We start from the raw sequence: 20,127 nt of genomic DNA, 5'->3' as shown, positions 1-20,127 counted from the left end.
ACTAGAACAAAAAGGCTACTGTGGTAAGTGAATGTAAAATAACTCAGCTGTGCTATTTTCTAAGTACGTATTAGAACAAGGGGAAAACCTGCTGTGCTTGCTTCAAGGGAGTTGTTATCATGGCACGTTAATAAGCCCAAGCCAGAAAGTGGCACGGTGGTTAGGAGCTCAAATAAAGGATTAGTTGCCCCCCACCCCTCCCCCATTCCTGAGGTGTGACTGAAGTGACTGTGGTTTCGTGGCAGGAGAGACACCCCTTCTGTAGTGTCAAAAGTTTTACAGCGGCCTGTAATCTTCCATGAAGAGCAGCTTCAACCCTGACAGCAGCTCGCAGCTCAGAAAGCTTGGGAAGCCACCAAGTGCGATGATTATATGGACAGTGGTGACATTCCGTTATGTGAGATGAGAGTGGGGGGAGAAGCAGAGACCATGTTTAGCTTCCTTACTATGTATCTCACTCTGTCCTCTGAAGAACCTGGCATGAGTCATTGTGGGGCCATGAAAAAGAGAAAACATTACTTGACCCACCTGTCTAGTCAGATAAACCTATTCCTATGTCAGCAAAGACCGTGGTGGTAGCATGTATTTGCTACACAGGGTAATTATCCTTTATGACGGGTAATAAATTATTATGCACTGTAACAGTATGTAATTTGGGGGAGTGGCTGCCATGGCAGATAGTAGCCCTTCAATCCAGAAGATCCTGGAGAAACTCAGCTGGGTCAACAGAAGCCTTATGAAATCCAACAAGAATTGTGGCACTGCAGGTAAAATAACCCCTTGCTTTAGTACAAGCGGGCGGTTGGCTGCTTTGGGATCTGCAGAGCAGACGCTAGAAGAAGCTTCCTCGCTCAGAAGTTGGTGCAGCACTGGAAGAAGTCATCTCGAGGCCACAGAGTCTTAGTGCTATGGAGGTTTTAAAAGCTCAGGTGGGTGAAGCCACAGCTGATCTCATGATAGTCCTGCGTTGAGGGGGTTGTTGCATCAGATGGTCTCTTTATCAATGTTTCTGTGTTTGTGGTTCTGTAGTGCTCCTGGAGAAAGATACTGGGGATCTGGCTGATGAGGATTTTCTTTGTCCTGGGAATTTTCTGGGACGCAGTAGAAAAGTGAAGGGTAGCAGGATGTAGTCTGTTCTGTATGTCTATGTTGCATACTTTCTTTCTGAGTGGTCTGTCCCTTGTGCTTGCTATAGCTTTGCTGGAAAATTCTGCCAGCAAACAGAGCAGAGGCTGGTTTGAGGATAGCAGTTGGCTGGGAGAGTGCCGACTCAGCCGTTTTTTCTGACTTGGAGAATTGAGGAAGGATTACATTCTCTCCTGGATTAGAGTTGCAGCTATGTGATGCATCCCCTGGAGGTTTAAATCAAAACCTTTCCATGTTACTCTGATACTCAGAGCAAAGGCTATATGAGGTTGTGGGTTTTGGCTAACCAGAGGCTTAAGCCTCATGTAGGCCCTATCACGCTTCAAGGTTGTTATTAAAGTGAAAAAACAACTGGACTGATAGAAAGACTGCCTGGTCTGCTATTTGCATTAAAGTTACATAAATGGCACTCCAAATGCCCCATAAACTAAATTCTTTATTCTAATGCGGTATCATGTGATGATGTAGAAGCAGCTAGTAGGATACTTTTGTAATTAACTCTTGGAAAGGAGGCTTTTAACTTCTTACACTTACATGACAGGTGGTTTTCTTACCTAATTTGTGCTTTCTGTGGGCTCTTGCAGACGCAACTTCAGTATTGGCTGGTTGTTATTTTCTGACTACAATATTATTTGCATTTCTGCTGACCTAAGAGTGTAGCATCAGCATAAAAAAAATTCTTTATGGCTTGACATCAACTCCACTTGTGAGTAAGCCTTACTCAGTTACCTTCAGTGGCACACTGTTTAACTGACAGTTAAAGGCTTGGGTGCATGCAAGACAGACGACTGCCATCTTCACTGGTATGCAAAACTCAGGTTTTCTGCCTCTGCTCCCTCTGGCCCTCTTCTTTTCACAGTTTTCCATTTCTTTACTTCACATTTTGGAATGTGCAATTGACCTCAGTTTTAGAAGGGTGCATGTATGTTCATATCCCTTCAAAGCTGGGGTACAAAATTGTTCTGTTTTCTGTAATTTTTAAGTGGGCTAGCCCAAGTGACAGTTTTGAGGAAGTCTCATCTTCTGCGGCCTTTCCTTCATCATACGGTATAGATGCTATAAAGAGAATGACCCAGTTGCTGGCAGCAGATCCTGTTGACATTCCTGTTTGTGGTGTGACAGATGGTTGTGCTGACTGACAAACTTGATAGTGTTATGCTAGCCCTGCACTGGAGACTTTTGCCCGAGTAGCAATGCAGGAAGATTATATTTTCAAGCCCCCACTTTTTACCCCCCTCATGGTGACAAGGCCACAGTATCATGGCAAAGTCTTTTTCTTTGTCCTTTCACACCTGCCCCTTGCTCTTGCAGGGCACTGCAGCATCCAGGTCTTGTCACCAGCTTCCTGAGCTCCACACCAGAAACACGGTTGGGCTGGCTTTTACCCATGCAGTAGGAAGTCCTTAAGACATGTGGGCTGTCTGCTAATACAGTACTGCTTTATTCTCTACCTGTTGTAGTGATGCACTTTATCCTTCCTGTTGAAATATCTTTGAATTTCTAAGACAACATAAGCTGCTCATGAAAGAGTCGTAGAGAAGAGTACGCTTGACCAAAGCACCGCTATTGATTTCTGCAGTGCTCCTTCCCTCCCCGTTGCACTGCCTCTCTTCAGCCATTTCATAGCATCTCTCTGAGCACCTCTTGTGTACATTCTCCTATTTTAATCCCCGGTCTTCAGCCTCCTCCACAGTTTAAACAATTCCACTTTGGCATGAAGTCTTCTGCAGGAGATGCTCATGCAAAACGTGCAATTGCTGTGGCGCTCCGCCAGCCCATTCAAAGTAGGAGCCAACTTTTGAGGGTCAATCTCTTTGTTAAGAGTATACTATAAAAGACTTTGAAGTTCTGTATCCAGATTCAGCCAGGAACCTTCAGTACTCTTTGCATAATGCCAGGCTAAATTTTACTGGCACTCAGATGCCACCAGGTGATTGTGGGTTTCCTGCCACCAAACTGCAGCTTTGTGTTTGGGCCTGTATTTAACAAAACAAACAGACTTCCACTGTATTACTTTGTAAGGTTTTAAACTGGGCATACCCAGGACTCTGAGAGGAGGATGTATGTGTATGACAAGGTAATATTGCATTTGGCTTCTGAGAATGAATAAGGGGACATGAGAAGCTTTCACGTAAGAGTTTGATAGCATATTGTTCACGTACCTGATGGAGAAAGGGGTGCAAACTATTTCAGAACACATTTTATTGCTTCCCAAGTTCAAGTCTCTCTTGAAGGGTGAGAGGGGTAAATTCTTGGAGTACCTATTAATCGGTTTGCATCCCAAGCCCCCGTAATTTAGTTGGTAGCTTTGTTCTTCATGGCAGAAAGGTAGTGCAGTGGTGTGCCCTTTCCCAAACATGCCCATTTGATTTAATTAAGCACCACTCCATTTTTCCACTGGTGCAGGAGGGCAGGATTGGACTGGAGAAGCTGCTGTTTCTGGAACTAAGAAGCTCTACCCCAGCAGGGAATGATTCAGAAAATCCGGAAAAAGAGCCAAATGCCAGAGACCACTTCCACTGTAACATAATGCCTATATTTGGAAGCTCTAAGTCACCTTCGATTTTTATGAGCTTCTAAATATTTGTTTTCAGTCTTGGTCTCCTCCCTTGTTGGACAGATTTGAATAATTTAGTGCAAGTTGAATAACTTGCCCATGTCCAGTTTTAATGACTCAGAAGAAATCAATGCTGCCTCAAACGCAACACTCTTTGTAAGCCTCTCTCTTCCTGCAGAATTATAAGGAAACAGGCATCCTGTGAAAAAATTAAAAAATAAAAAAAACCCCCAAAGACTGTGAACATTATACGGAGCATTTTCCTTAATTTCAAAACCACTGGACATAAAGTGAAACTGTTTGAAGGGAGACATTATTACTCTTAGCTAAATATAGTAAGTAATGCAATATGGAAGAAGAATACATTTTATCACTATATAAATGAAACTAAAAGCCACCTCCTCCCTTTTTTAATATGAGCAACTGATTTTGTTTTGCTGTATGTCAGAAGTGAGTTGAAACTACTTGTCTGTTTTTTGTAAGTAAATATAACTGTCATCAGATTATTGCCCCCTCATCCCCTTGCAATAGTATTCTCTTCTGCTGCCTGAATTACCATGTAGTGAAGGCTTTGGCACAGAAATAACCAGTGAAAGAGTAGGTGGAGGTGGAGACAGAGAAGCCTCCGGTATTGTCACCCTGAGTTTTGAATGATGTTGGAAGTTAAGCGGCATTGCTACTGTCTGTACCTAGTCCCCCTTAGTAGATATATGCAGGCAAGTTTGCTGCATTCAATGTAATTTAATATAGGTATTTGATTTGCTTGTTCTTTATTCATTAGGCTACTGCTCTGTAATCATTATGTTACTGGCAGTCTCAGGCCTTCTGTGGTTTTACCTTGTGTGTGTGGTAATTTGGGGATTATTTTCAGCTGCTTAGTCTATTTTAAACTCTCTTTTAAAATTAAAAAAAAATTCAACAAATAATGAGTTAGACTAGATTGATCCTTTTGAGCCATTTGTCTAATTAACCTTTGCCTCTTAGGAATCAGCTTTGGTTCTGTTCAACCAAGTGCAATGTATCTCAGTCCTTAATAACCAGCATTTCTTCTGAGGACATTGGAAGTCTTCCATGATCCTTACTTTTCTAATGGCTGCCACTCTCTTGGCACTGCACCAGTTTGCAAAGAGTTGGTGAAGGATAGGAAAGAAGAATAAGAGGACAGCAAAAGGCCGCAGGGTGGCCTATATAACTCAGGAAACGAAGAGTTTCTAGAAGGTGCAGTTAGCTCTGGCCTCATGTCTTCAGCACTCTGCACCCCAAACTGAGATGGGATAGCAAATGTGTATGAACACAGTAGTGAATAAGAGTATTTGTGTGCACATGCATGCTGTATGCACCCAAAAAGATGCTTTTTCAGCACTTCCTCTGGTTTAAAATTTTGACAGAATCTTCAGAAAGTGAGACTTTATGCAAGTGGAAATGAGTAGATGATGCCCAGTCTCCTTCCCTCTTTCCTGAAAAAGGAAAGAATTAGGCCAGCCTCACAATCCTCTATGAGGAGGAGGAGGTAAATAGGATGCATCCCTGCTCCTTTTAAACCTCTCCATGATAGAAACCCCCAGAATTTGCAGAAGTGTCCTGTCGAGCATCAGTGCCTCACAACTCAGGAGACACCTTTAGATGGACAAGAAAAGAATGATCCTTCTTTAAAGTCACAGAGAGTTTGCAAGTTTTGAGAAGATCCTCTCTTAACCTCATTGTGCATGATCTGCTGTGGTTACTGATGTAGGAAATGTCTGTATGCTCAGCAGCATGGATTTCATCTCTTTAGGAAGAGCTTGGAATGGGTGTTCCCAAGGAGGAGATCAAGAAGGCTTCCAGCTCTCGTTATAAGTGGACATTCATACTTTCTGCTAGTGGTTCTGGTTTGGGTCATTTGGTGATCATGCCTTACTCCCTTCCAGAGTGCTAGGAAGAAGTCTGCTGTTCTTGCAGCCTCCCTTTTTGCACTCATGCATTTTGAATACACAGAGTCCAGGGTTTATGAATCATTGTTCTGTTCCTGCAATGATATAGCTGTGCTGAGACCACAGCATCAGTGGAACGTAAATCAGACCCTCGATGGGTAGTTCGTACGTCCTGCAAAATGATGGCTTTGCCGCAGATGTGGGAAAGAGAATAGCAAGGAGAGAACTGTGAGTGAGAGAGGATTGAGAGAGCATCCCTAGACCCAGGGATCTGCTGACATGGAAAAAGGAAGGAGTGAACTATTTCAGTTGCCTCCTGCCTGTTAGCTTGGGTAACGTTGCTGTTTCCCCCTCTTCAACTCTCAGCAGTAACTATCCATAATTCATGTCTTCCCCTTTTTAGTTCCGTTACAGTTTCCTTTCTGCCCATGACAAATACTCCAGTCACTCACATAATGTAATAGGATCCACAGATGTAAACACGGGGGGAACAGTGTTTGTCCGGCCCACGCTACGTCGCCAATTTGCTTGATGGATTTGAACTTCTCTGCTCCTTCCATTTATTCCTGGTTCCCTTCCCAGCTGTGGAGCCTTCATCTGCTTTTTGGTTTCAAACTGTTCTCCAGGCAAATTGGTGATGGCTAGACATCGAAGAACAGCTGCTTTCATCGAAACTAGGAAACTGCAAAAAAAGTAGCCGTAAATAAATGTACATACATATATAGTTATATATAAAAAATAAATTCATAGAGTATATATAAAATTTATAATATCTATTTAATATATAAGTATATATAATGCATTTATATAAATACATACTATACTACAATATAGATATATATAAAGTAAATATAAATATAGTGTGGGTTTGTTTGTTTTTTTAAAGGAAATACAGCTCCCTGGTTTTATCCTAATTTCTACTTACTGTAGATATATTTTTACTGAGAATGTTCCAAGTCATTTTGTTGTGTCATTAGCTGGCAGCTAGTCCCAAAGCAATATGGCATAGTATTCCCATCCAAGCCCATCAGCTTACTTCATAAGCTCTCTGGTGGCTTCCAGCAGCTGTTAAGATGTGGCAGTGGACATGATTTTTCCCTCCATTTAAGGAGTGATTGAGAAGACGCAGATGCTTTTAGTGGAAAAGAAGAAACTGATTTTATTTCCTTATCAGACCTCATAGGGGTGGATGGAGGAAGTTTATGAGGCTGAAAGTCATTAAGTGTGTTTTTTTTCTTTCTTCCATCTGCTTTTGTTTTTATTGGAGTTTGAGTGAGCAGGGTCTTGGGGGGGAAAGACAGCTTTGTAAATGGCATATGCCAGCAAAAATGAGATGTTTTTTGACAGTGCATGCATTCTTGCACATGTCAATGGTTACTTCTTCACTGTAGAGGCACCCCATTTAGGTCACCCTTTGCCCCAGTCAGTGTTGGCAGTGCCGAGGAGGGAGCAGCACAGATTGCTCCGAGCACCGCAGGGCTGAAGCCCAAGTGGGTGCTCAGAGACTTTCTCCTTGGTCATCTCACCATGTTAAGCATAGTCCACTGTGCTGCAGGTAGGAGCCTGCCATTCTTTCACCTGCCTTTGTGCAAGGTAATCATTGCTGGGGTGGGCAGAGTCAAGAAACCAAGTCTTGGGTCTCATTAGACATTAGCAGCAAGGAACAACTCCAAATACTGCAGCAGCAGCTCTATATTTAAAACTAATAACGAAACAAAAAAAACAAACCCAAAACTCACAAGAACACCCACCCTGAACACCTCCCCCCGTTGGCTTAAGCGGCGAGATACATATTTTTCTGTGTTTGTCACTTTTTGGCTGTTATCTCTCCCCACCCTCCATGTAATTCCCAAGGCAGCACACGCTTGGTGCCTAAGCTTCTGTCTGCGCTTAAAACAATTAGAAAACAGTAAATCACAACCCTTAATGTCAGATTGCCAACAGCTGGCTGCAGCAGGGACATGCCATTGCCCTCGCAGTGAACATGTGCCCACGATGGCCACTTCCCTGTCCTTATCACTACTCACCCTGTCATCTGGCAAATACCAAAGGGAAAACTGGGGTTGTGGGTTGCGATGTGAACGGTGATGAAATGGAGCGTGCCCTTGCATCAGGGATGCTGGGGACTGAAGTCAGGGCGGGGAGAGTGGGTGGGTGGTGGGGAGCACTCCCTCTGAGGTACCAGGGGCCATTAGCACAACTCAGATGTTTGTGGGGTTTTTTTGGCATTTTTATTTCCAACTCTGGTGTTTCATGCCCATCTCTTAGAGCAGAACTGATTTATGAGTGAGGTCAGTTTGTATAGACACGCAAATACAATTTTAGCATAAAAATTTGATGACTCAAGGGGTCTTGTCCTCTTGTCTTGTGTTAATTAACTGCAGCGTGAGTTGGGCACTTTTGTTACATGCATCCATGCTCTACTCTTGGATATGTAAGTCATCCATAAAACTTCACTGTGGGCCATAACAAGGCTATGGGACCTTAAGAACAAAGGGGAAAGGTTTACGGACTGAAAGGGAGGGAGGAGGGACTGATTTAATGACGCTCAAAATAACGGTTTGGGGTTGAGTGGTTTTTGCACAGGCTATTTATAATAATGTCTGTGAATCTAGCCAGAGCATGATTTGGTACAGCTGTATGCTGAAGAAGGAATCAGAAAAGTAAGAGAAGTCAAATGGCATTTCTTGATGTTGTTAACTTTAGTCAAGCTTATGCACTGACTAATAGAAAGCCATAAGTTTTTGGAAAAACTCAGGCCCCAAGCAAAGATGTATAAGCTTACAAAGCAAATTGAGACCAATCCTCAATTCACATTGCTGCTGGATGACAAACCCAGGTCAGTGATGACTGACTATGAGCCACGTGTCGTACCAACCTGCAAGTAGGAGACAGGCAGCACTGGCTGTCCAGGGAGCTCTGCTCTTCCAGGCTGAGGAGGGAGGCTGGCTGCTGGGAAGGAAAAATAAAGCAGTAGTAAATCCGCCTGTGCTGGCATGCCTGGAGACTCACAGTACACCAGCTGTTTGCAGGCTAACAAGGCATGGAGAGCGAAGGCGGAGGTGCCAGGAGTGCCACCTTCCAGCCAGGGTCTTGCTGCTCTACCCTTGCAGCCACCCTGCGTCACAGCACCTAGCAGCTTCTGTAGAATGCTGTTGTGAGGCCAAGTGTTTGCTTAAATCCTTTGCTGATGCTCTGATTACTGAACTTAATGCATCACATTTTCCTCACTTCCTCCTCTTTCCTGTTTTCTCAAAATTTACCAGTTTCTGCGCTGAATGGGAACCTCAGCTCAATTCTGGGGTCAGCTCAGCAGATGAAAGATGCGGAGTTCTGTTCTGTAGATCCTCTCCCTTAATAGTGGCAGCCAAGTGACATGTATCCATAGTGGCTGCAAGTCTAATGCTGTGTGAGGGTGGTCCAGAAACTGGCTGTAATCCTAAATCCTCTCTACCCCTGTCCAAGAGCACTCTTCAAGCTGTTTTTTTGGGGAAGCAGCTTCTCTTACTCAGGTGAAGACCTCAGGTGCATTCTGCATGGATGGATCTTGGCTCTGCCTGGCATGGCAGTTTCTGTCTATCGCATCTGCCTTACTGCAGAGCCTTAGGTTTGCTGTTTTGCAGGCAGAGGACCCTGCAGTAGTTCTTAGGAAGGCTCTGACATTCCCTATTCCAAAAGCAGATGGGGTTTTATGGGCAATGCGAACTCAAGCTGGGAAGTGAAACTCAATGCAAATGAAATGCAATGGTGGCTCGTAGTGATAGGAGTGCACCACCCAGCAATGGACCTATCAGCAAGTTTGCAGTATTGGAAAAGGTTGCTAAAAATGCTTAAATTATTCCTGGGTACATGGGACTAGAGAGAGGAACCCAACGCTGTGTGCTTTGAAGTAAGAAGACTTTGAGGAAATTGTTGCAGTGCTACCCTGAGGAGTAGAAATGTGCTGTAGCTGTAGGCATTTGCTCAGCACTGTGACTAATCTTCTGGAAACCAAAAGGAATTCCCTTAGAGGAGAATGCTATGCATCACCCGTGGCCAAAAAAAGAGGGAGTCGTGTTTCCTTGACAGCACATCATGTTTGCGTATTTTTACTGCTGGAGGAGAGTCCTTCATCCTGATCGCTGCATATTTTCAAGTATTTTGAGTGTGCCTGGGGTGCCAGGATATTAATTTCAATGGCTTTGTTTAAACAGATCGTGTAAGTAAATGAGTCAGTATTTTTAATAAGGTTTCAGATACAAGCAGGGCCATTTTCATCAAGTCGATATAGTTACTTGCATTACAGGTTTCTTACCAGTATACTTTAAAGCTGGTACATTACAGCAGGTGCTCCAGGAAACAAAAGGTTTCTTCAGAAAATATGATTTTTCCATGACTTTTTTCATGAGTTAGTGTTTGCATACTGCAGGTGAGGATGAAAGAAGTGACACCACAGTATGTAAACAGAGTACTTAAGTGTTGCATTGTAGACAGAGCCCAAAAGCTTGGGCTTCAGCATTGGCTTTTGCTAACTCTCTTTGCATTTCTGCTTTATTAGAGATTTCCCCCCGTCTCTTTCAGTTACTGATTATACTCCCACCTACTCTGAAATCCTTGGTGAACACACAAGCTACAGACAGCATACGTAGTTATGAGCTGCTTTCAGTGTTTCTAGGATTGCTGATGTAGTGTCTAAATAAGCAGCCTGATTTCTTTGCAAAGCATCAAACCCCCAAAGCAGCAGCCTTGAAAGAAGCTGCATTTCCAAGCCGACTTTGCATAAAGTAGCATATACAATATTGCTTGAATTGGCTGGAAGAAATAGCAGTAAATAACTGGCTATCAAGAGAAATTTTCCAGGTGCTGAACTGTAATCCAATGGGCAGAGACAGCATCCATGATGGTGCTTCAGGGAAAGAAGCATCTTGCAGCTGGTTGTGTGAAGGCTGATATTTGCATTTGCTTATTCCATTTGACCCAGAAAAAATAGCTGGTGTCACCTAAGGAGAAAAAAGTAAAGTACTGGGCAAACATTGGTCTCTGTAAATTTATAACAGCAGAGGGAAGTCTTTTTCTTACCAAGAGTCAAAGCAATGTTGTTGCAAATTATGTAACAACACTGAAGTCTGGTTTCCTTCTGGCCCTGCATATGCAGTATCTTTTCAGGATTTAACTGTTTTGTATGGGTTCTTCACCTCTGAACGGGAGTACAGCATCCCTGTAAATATAATGAGATAAAGGAAAAAGATTCCTGCTCACTGTTTTATTACTTGCTTCTGTGTAACTCGATATATTTTGTTTTAAATAAAAGCATACCAGTTGAAGGAGTTCGTGAGGTTTACCAGGGTAAATGGGAAGGAGGGTGGGTTTGTACAGTAAGATGATGATCTCTAATGAAAACAGTACTTGCATTTGGGGCAGTCTGTGTCTGTCTTCTGCGTCTGTTGAGTGTCAGATAACCCACAATTAACGTTTTAGAAATAAATCAGTCAATTGGTAGAAGCATCAGCAGCCTTGATGGATAAATTCTACCTTTTGATGATTAAGTGATCAAAAAGTCTCTGGCTTCAAAAGGAAAAAGACAAAAGTAATCTGCATAACAAAACCCACATTGTTGTACAGCTTGCAGAAGGGAATGGCAAAATGTTAGATTTTACTACATGCACATGGACTCAAAGCAATCTTTGCAGCAGCCCAGCTGGCTGTGAGCATCCTGGATGCCTCCACATGCTTGTTAGGCTACCTCCTGCTCACCCATCCTGTGTTCTTCTGTAGTACACTGCAACAGAGGTGGGTCATCCAAAACTAAGACATGAGCCCTGAATTCAGAGACAGGTCTTGATCATGGCAGCATGGCTACTGCCTGTTATTGAGTTTGTTCTCCAAGATGCATCAGCTTCTTCTGAAGTTCAAGGTTGGGCACAACATTGCAGTGTTTTTAAAATGGAGGTGCCGCCTTTGCTTGGTGCCCATCCCCTCTTCATTTTGCTTGCTGGCTGAATGGCAAGGAAAATTATCTTAAAAAACACTTTGTATTGGCTTTGTACTTTCCCAAAGAACCTTCCAGTTCAGCTGAATGCTTTTGTGCAGCCTAGTATGTTCACCAAATGGTAACAGAAAATCATGCGCTCCCTGCTACTGTAGTGGTGGGGCTTTAATGGAATGTCTTTTTCTTTTTCCTGATTATCCCATTGTTTTCTGAACCATCTCCACCTTCTCTGTCTTAGTATTAATAGCCTCTACAGACTAGAAAAGTATGGTCTGGGGCTATTTTATAATTCATTGGATATAGGCTTTTTATGATGCTTTGAAGACATCTGAAATCTAGAAGTACATTAAAGTGAAAGCACATTCGTGTTTAGGGGTTAGGCTGTGAATACCTGTAGTGGAAAGCATTGTAACACAGAAGGTGGTCAGGACTAAAGCTATATTTTGCCAGCTGCTGTTATAGGATGGACGTACATAATTAATATATAAGTTGTCCATGGACACTCAAGAATTATGCAATATTGCTCTGAGTTTTTGAAAGTCTAATAAAACTCCTTGTAGTACATGGCAAATCCTTTGGCAGACTTCTACATCAACTATTCGCAGAGTCTTGAATATGAGCTTTTACCTATACTGGCTCTTTGCTGTGTCTGTCTACAGAGTCATGAGAGTAATTTAAACAATATTGATATCCCTCATTTGATTCTTCCACTGCCACGCAGATGTTTTTGTATCCCTGGGTAAAGGAAATTATCCTCTGGAGTCCAAGGATAATATACCGAGCGACTGGTTTTAAGACTGGGTAAGCAAGGTGAGCAGTCAAAGTCAGAGTAGCCAGCAAATCTAAACATTAGCTTCGATTAGGCACCAAAGCTGTAGAGAGCTGAAGTTTAGGTGGGCCGAATCATAACTCTGCTGTCCTAAAGTACGTGCCCGTCTCTGTAAGTGGATCTGTTGTTGATCCCTTCTGCTCTGTGGCCAAGGCAGCTGCTGTGGACTGTTGATGGTGAGTGCCCAGGGATGGGGAGGTATGAGGTGTGAGCACCTCAGCAGTGCTGCGTAGACGGGAAGGATCACCTCTTTCTACCTGATGGCAAAGCTTTGCCAATACTTTTAAAGTTCATACCTGTTCTGTGAGCCCTGCAGCTTGGTGGGGATGCAAAAAGAACTTTTCCTGGAATTCCTTAGCACGGAAAGGATTGGGCTTTTGCACTACCTGGGGACACGTGCAAGTAACTGATGCTGAAGGAGGATGGATAATTTCTAATTACTGATTAAACTGATTATGAAAGTATAGGTGTTATACAAGGTTCTCTTACCTTGATTTAGCTGTGATTTTACCTGTCTTACAGGGCAAAATCCTGCTTGAATAACTCTCATAATCTCGTTGAAGTGAACAAATTCAGTGTGCAGAATTTAGCCCCTAGAGGTAAACTTAGAAAAGATTCAGTGGGTGAAGAAATTTGGGGTTGATTAGCATACGGCATTGCAAGAATAATAATTATGGATTTTCTCTCTACCCTACTTTCACACACTTATGCACATTTCAGTTGTATCCCCCTCAAATTTCTTGATCTGGGTTGTCTTAGTTACAGTACCTTATATATAATATTGTAAATCCCCAGGAATGACTGTCATGGGACTCATAGAAACCTGTTGATACTGAAGAACAAAGCTGACTAAAAATGATAGAAATGTTTAGTGTCTTTCTCTGGGTTTGTCTTTCCAAAGAATCTTCAGTGTTAATTTAGGGTATTAAAATTGTAATGATTAATGCAGTTTCTCTGTAAGGTGAATTCAAATATGCTTTTAAGTTGGAAACCAGAGAATCTTTTGGGCGCAGCTAATTCAAAACAAAGTTAACACTGGATCTCTTTTCCTTTGGTTTATTATATCCTGAGCACTTTTTGTATCTGTACCTTTATAGACTCTTTTGTGAACTGAGAAGATAAAAAGAGAGCATCAGTTCTGCTGTTACTTTTGTTTCTGTAATGCTTGCAATGGAGTGATTCATTCTTTTTTTCTCTCTGTTTTTTCTTACAGTATCAAGCTTTTGGCTGTGCAGGAGCTGGTCGATAGAGAAGCGCTGGAAAAGGTATTTAAAAATATATCCAATACAACTGTCATAATACATTTAAGCTCTTAAAGCCCTCTGTGTTAGTCAGGGATTCTAACTTTATAGAAAGTTATGCAGCATAAAATTGGACATCTTCCTAGCTAGATACACGTGAAATCAGAGGGGTGACCTTTTGTCCAAGGTGGCCACAGGCTTTTGGTGTTTTCTGATTTCATGGTGGGCTTCGGGTAAGCAATGTCTCTAGCCTGCTCGTATTAGCTTTCTTGAAATCAGTTCCTTGCTAACAGCTAAGATAAGTAGATGATTTGAACCAACAAAGATGAATGTCTGGAGCAGAAAGAGTGTCTGAGGAGCCCCTTTTGAACATCCAGCTCAGAAAAGTGCCAGGAGGTGCCTTGGCAGAAATGTGGTTTAATTTAGCAGTGAAGGGATCAAAGCAGCCAGCTACTCAACATCAGCCCTAATAACACTGGCTGAGTATATGGTGTCTGTTAGCCTGAGCCTACCTTGTGCAGAGATAGGCCTGCCTATAAGCCTGGCCTTCCAAGGAGCTGAGGGGTGTGCCGTCCGTTGACTGTCCCAGTGATGGTGGGGTTTGCAAACAGCCTGTGCTTTGCTGTGTGCGGGACAGAGAGGAGGAGCTGTGTGGAGCCGATGGCTTCCATCATCCAAGCAGTGTGGTTCTGTTCAGGGGGTGCATCCCCCTGGTCCAGTGCCTAAGACCTCCTGTTGGCTTAGCCAAGGCACCAGTGCCTCAGCAGCCTGAGATCCCACCTGCGGAGCCACAGCAAAAACAGTAGCCACAAAAGGCTGGAGGGTTTGTAAATAATAAACCGTGGTTTTGCTCTTCAGCCAAGGGTATTGCAAATACAGCAGTACCCTATAGATTATTTCCTTCTGCGTGAAGGACCAAATGTTGCATTTCTTATTGTTTTGTGATTTTGCTGGCCCCAAGGGTAGGGCTGGACTCCCAGTGCCCGTGCTGGGACTGGTGGGTTTCCTTCACTTTCTGCACCAGCTCCTTCAACTGGAAGACCAAGGAGCCAGCCTGGAGGCAGCATGGAAATATGAGAGTCTTGTAGGATTCAAAGAAAACAATTGGATTCAGAGCCCTGCTGAGAAAACTGCTACCTTATGGCAGGTATTGAGCTGCTGCTGACCCAAGCAGCCCCTCTGTACCTATGAGCGACCCAGCAAGGCTTGGCGAGGAAGGAGGAAATCTTCTCCTGCCTGAAGTGCATCCTGTTTTTGTGAAGGAGAAGGTCCTGCAGCACTGTTTTAAAGCCAGATGGCCATGGCTACGTCTGCTGGGTACTCTAGAAGTACTGGGTACAGTGAAATCCGGTAGCAGCGGGTGCTTCAGCCTTGTGCTTTGCCACTGCCTGGAGATCCGTTCCACAGAGGTCCTAGGTACAACCCAGTTAATTCAAGAGAGGCATCTCTTCATTGGCTTTGGTGAACTGAGATTTTGACCTGAAGAGGTGGATTTTGTAAAAGGCAGTGACAGAGGACTAGGCAGGTGATACTGCAGTTTGTTGACATGGTTCTCAACCACTCATTGTGCAAAACAGGTTAATATTCACAAATCATTGTTGTTTGCAGCAGTTGGCTTCCCTGGCACCTCACACCCTGTACACGTCTCACCTTTCTGTCGGGCCTGAACCTCCCTTTGGCCCAATGCCTCCTAAAACATGGCTTGGCAGGGGCAAGTGACCTCAGCCTGGTGGGAATGGCTGTTTGAGGCATTGTCTAGAGCTCTGCAGGAAGCTCTTCAGAAAGGTTCAGCCTCTGAGAAGTGATCTTTCCAAATTGAGCTCTCTGAGTATTTGATATCTGCTTTCATACAATGCCAAGCTTAAAGAATTTAAAAGGCCAGTTTAGCCCTCTGGAAAATAACAGGGTGGAATTATGTAAGTTCAAAGAAATTTGCTGTCTTTATTTTTTAAATACAGGAGGGGGAAAAAAGTAGACTGGAACAAAATCCTTTGTCCTGCCTGCTTGGAGAGTCTGGTTTTGAGAACACATGCTGAGTTTTGTATTTGTATATCATTATTTATCTGCATTATATTGCAGGAATACAGAATATTATTAAATGATAATATTTTAATATTCATTGCAAGATTGGATTTTTCTGGTTTTTGAAGGGAAGTTTTCTTAAAGCTAGCTATGGATATGATAACCTGAAAGTGCTTTTTCCTATAGGACACTCCCTAGTCTGTCATAGATGCTTTTGAACATTTGTAACCTTATTATTTCTAAAATCCAATGCTCGGCTTTGCAAGTGTTGTTATATATTTTTGATACTTGCATGGAAACCCAGAGTGAGTAGAAGCACGCTGGTGAGCAGCAGTGCCCCCTGAAAAGGCTTATGGGCACACACTAGTGTTTGTGCTGCAGACTAGCTCCATTAAATCAAATCACATGGAAGTTAAGCGCATGCGTAGTGAGTCTCTTGAGAAACAGGGCCTTGAGACAGTATCAGAAAATTATCTGGCACTGCAAAACGCAGTTTACCATCACCTTTTTGAGATGGGATGACAGTCGAGGAGGTGAGGCACAGGAAGCAACAGGCTGTCGGAGCAGGCTGGGAGAACCTACTTGAACTGTTGGGGTCTTGAGAAGATGGCTAGCTCCTGTGGGTGTGTCGTGGAAAGCTTTGCCCTCGTGTAGTAGAGCGCTGCTGTGCTTCAAAAGCTACACATGAGTTATTTACTGATTGCTTACAGCAACAGGGTTTAATGCCATTCTGACTATCTTAGATATTTTATGATCTTTAAATGTTTTTCCCACTTTGGCCATTGAAAATAAATTGATCACACTGTGAGAAGCTTTGTGTCATGCAAAAACTATAGTTGTTTAATTTCCTAAACCCTAATGTTTTGGCAAATTTGGCCAAAATGACCCTTTAAGCCAAAAATCTACCACCCTTGGCTGCATTTATGCCTGGAGTTGTCAAGACCAAAGGGATGATTGGTTGGGTTTAATTACAGCTCATCCTGGCTCGGGACAAGCTTGTCTGACCCTTGGATGCTGCTTATCAGCTGGTTTGTTTCTCTAGGGTGCCATGGGCACCTGTAAGCACTGCAGAAGGGGGGTGCTGCTTGTGGAGCTGGACCCCAGCACCACTCTTGCTGTGGGAATGGGAAAATAATAATTCATCTTGGTGAAACAAGACCACGTCACATAAGAAGAACAGGAGTCTTTACCCAGAGAAAATTCTGGGTCAGGGATGGGCATGTTTGCATTTATTTTGGCTGTAGCCCATCAGACCAATTCTAGCACGTACTCCACGTGAGAGCGGTCTCACCAGCAGGTTAAAACTACGTGCGTGTTTACCTGCATTTTGTCTTACCTTGAACCTTCAAATTGATCTGTTTGCTTCCCCCTCCCTCCTCGCTGAGCTTGCCCCAGCTGCCGTGGGATTGTGTTGCTGTGCGTGCTTTGCTTCAGAAGTGCTGCTACCGGATGCTGGGGGCAGTAATGAACACAGATGGCGAGATGCCAAGAGAGGGCTTGCGGTCGTGGCAGCCTCGTCCCTGAAAGGGTTCAAGGCCACTCAGGCTTTAGGAAGAAGTATCTCAGGCATGCAGGTTAGTTGGCGCTGCGTCCTGCATGAAGCGTCTCTTCCTCTTCCAGAAGCACAGTTCTGGGAGAGACCCCCAGGGACACTCCAACCCCAATGTGTTTTTGAGTACTTTACTTGGTCTAATTTTGGGAAGTCCTTAATTGCAGATGAAGAACTCTACTTGGCAAGTCTTAATGTATTTATTTGGGGAAGGGGAAAAAATAATTCTTCTGAGGAACATGCTGTTTTTATAGTTTAAAAATAAGTCTGTTTAAGTAATTAGCAGATTGAACTGCCTGGCCAGGTGACATTTCACATTGGTTGCTGTTATAGCATTTAAATCCGTAGTCCCTTTCCATAGGCAACAAGTATGCCAAAATGATTGTTTTCATTGGTGCTTGATGCCAGTAAGATGTGCAGGAAGAGTCATCCGTATTGTAAGAAAAATAAAAATATTCTTTGCATTCTGTCATGCAATTCTTTGCATTCTCTGCATTCTGTTCCCCCCTGCACCTTTCAGATGTTAACACAGGCTCTTGAACTCATTTTTCCTTCAGAGGTAGGTTATTGAGGAAAGTTAAATAGTCTGTACAGCAACGTTATATTTAGTAACCTCCTGACATCTTTTTATAAGGTAAGCCTGCTTGGGGAACAAGCAACCGTAACCTATTAGTTTCCTATTTGTGTACTAATAAGCAAGTGCATCTGCTGTTACTGGGGATGAGAAAGGACTGTCCACTTGACTCCAAAGACAGAGCGGTTTGGCTTCTCATCTAAGAAATGCAAACTGCACAACTCTGATTCAGCAGGTTGGCAAAGCATGGAGTTCATCTGCAAAATGATGCTTGTTCTGCTTAAAGTTGGAAGTGATCTATCTATGCTGGCATGAGAGATATGCTGGGTGGGCTGAAGCATGGTAGGAGTTGGGGTGAGAATTGTGATTTTGTTCAGGGATGATGTTCTTGAAGTTGATAACTTTCAGCTTGAAAATCAGGATAGGTTTCGCTATCAAGGTCTGTCTGTGCCAGAGGTGGCAAATTTGTGCACTGTGAGCTACGTCCAAGAGGTCAGTGAAAAGAAAGTGAGAAGAACAAAGTAATTATCAGTAGGCTTACATTGTCTATATGGGGATTTTCGCCTTCCCTGGAGAAGATTTTTGGAGGTCACAAATCAAAAAGGATTGAAAATCTTTCACCCGGCGTTCGGAAGTAGAAGTCCTGTAGCTGTGAAGCACAGGATACATTAGCTGGGCACCAGGAGTGACAGTGACGTACCTTCTAGCTGTCTTAATACAAGGAAGCGATCTTTTCTGTCTGCTGGCCAGCTCTTATGTGGTCATCCATTGGGCATTTCTGCTGGTGTGGACATGAATAGTTAGGATGATAGAATGAAAAAAATCTGAAATTCCTCCCCCCTGTACACCACCACCACCACCACCCATATGAAGAGTTATTTCTCATTCCTCAAAGAGAATATTTTTATCCTGTTGGATAAAATGGGAAGCTTGGCACTGTAAACAAGCAATCCCTAGGATCTGTGCTAATTTTTTTTTACTTTTTCCACCTCCCTCAGCAGTACTGATGGCTGGAGTTGTCTCCTCTGATGTGGAATCTGTTTCCTGGGTTTCCTTACCCATAGGAAAGACCAGATGTCTGTATTTGGGAGATGTTTGCTAGATGCAACCCCTTCTCATCATGCAGAATTTTCATACTGTGCCTGAAAATCAATGCACCACAACTGGGGTGACATTGAGGAGGTGGCATTATTTTAGTAAAAGAAAATTAACCTGCCGCTCATCGATCAGAAGCAGCTTTTGTCTGAGGGGAAATGCGATGGCTAATATTGCCCACTTTTACAGAGTAGGACCCAGGAGATGAAGACAAAAGGGAGTGCTACTTTCTTTCTAGTGGCATCACTCTAATAGCGCAATTTCAGCTACAGTCAAAAACAGGTTCATAAAATGCTGAGCTGCGCTGTGTATTCCCTGCTGTAGCCTTCTCCTTTCTACACAGAGCACGGAGAATTTTAACTAGAAATTTGCTTTTGTTTTCTTGATCCAGTGTACTGTTTCCTCCAGATATTATCTGAACATAAAAAGTATGACGTCAATTGAGGTTCCAGAATTTCCAGTATGAAATGCATCTGCTGGAGTTTTTATTTATCTTTTGTCTGCTTTTGAGTAGATTGAGCCAGATCAGTGTTTAATCATGATTAAGCCCATTGTAATCTCTGTTCTTTATAAAATCCCTCTCGGAGCAGAGCAGGTTGTTTATTTGTGAAAGGTTATCCTACGAGCTTTTGGTGTTTGAGAGAGGTGCCATTTTCCATTTGCAAGGGTAAGCATAGGCACATCGCTTCTTGCTTGCATAGATATAAATATGTTGGTGCATTTGCTAGGGCAGTTGAAAGTGAGCTGTAATATGCCTTGACGTGGAGCAGCTGGTCACCTGAGGCCATTTATCTGGCCCATCACCATTTTCTTGTCCACCAACCACCAAGTAGCTGGTCATGCAGTCAATGCTGCCCTTGCAGGCAAACATTATTCCCTGTGTATAAGCCGGCACTGGCATGGGAGCTACCATCAATGTCTCCTGAAGGAAGAGCACAGAAGGGCTGCTGACACTCCCCCCCTTCAGGGTGAGGGTCTACCATTGCTGCCTAAGCTCTGCAGCTACTAGGACTGGACCATCTGGAATGTATCTGTTGCCCGTGCAGCCAAAATATCCTGCACTGTTGCTGCTGTTTAGTTTTATGGAGAGTGCAATCATGCAGCAGTCCCAGAGAGCAGGGAAGAATTTGGGTTATTCTTGATTTATGGAGGAGTGCTGGAGTTGCAAGGAAATCACATGATTTTGGCAAAGTCGCCTAAGATGACCGACTCCAAACAGAGTTGGGAAATGAACCT

At 43.3% G+C, this 20,127-nt stretch overlaps 1 protein-coding gene across 1 annotated transcript in view; it reads left to right on the top strand.

Annotated features, from left to right (window-relative positions):
• Positions 1–20,127, top strand: part of EEPD1 (endonuclease/exonuclease/phosphatase family domain containing 1) — a 65,672-nt gene that overhangs the window by 21,148 nt on the left and 24,397 nt on the right. The window contains exon 3 of the mRNA XM_075083586.1: positions 13,624–13,675. Coding sequence (XP_074939687.1) covers positions 13,624–13,675 — 52 coding nt within the window. The remainder of the gene's footprint in view (positions 1–13,623; positions 13,676–20,127) is intronic.

Source organism: Phalacrocorax aristotelis, chromosome 2 (assembly GCF_949628215.1).
Source record: "Phalacrocorax aristotelis chromosome 2, bGulAri2.1, whole genome shotgun sequence".
In the NCBI taxonomy this organism is placed as follows: domain Eukaryota; kingdom Metazoa; phylum Chordata; class Aves; order Suliformes; family Phalacrocoracidae; genus Phalacrocorax; species Phalacrocorax aristotelis.
Note: the sequence above shows the minus strand (reverse complement) of the source record. Positions and strands in the feature narration are given on the sequence as shown.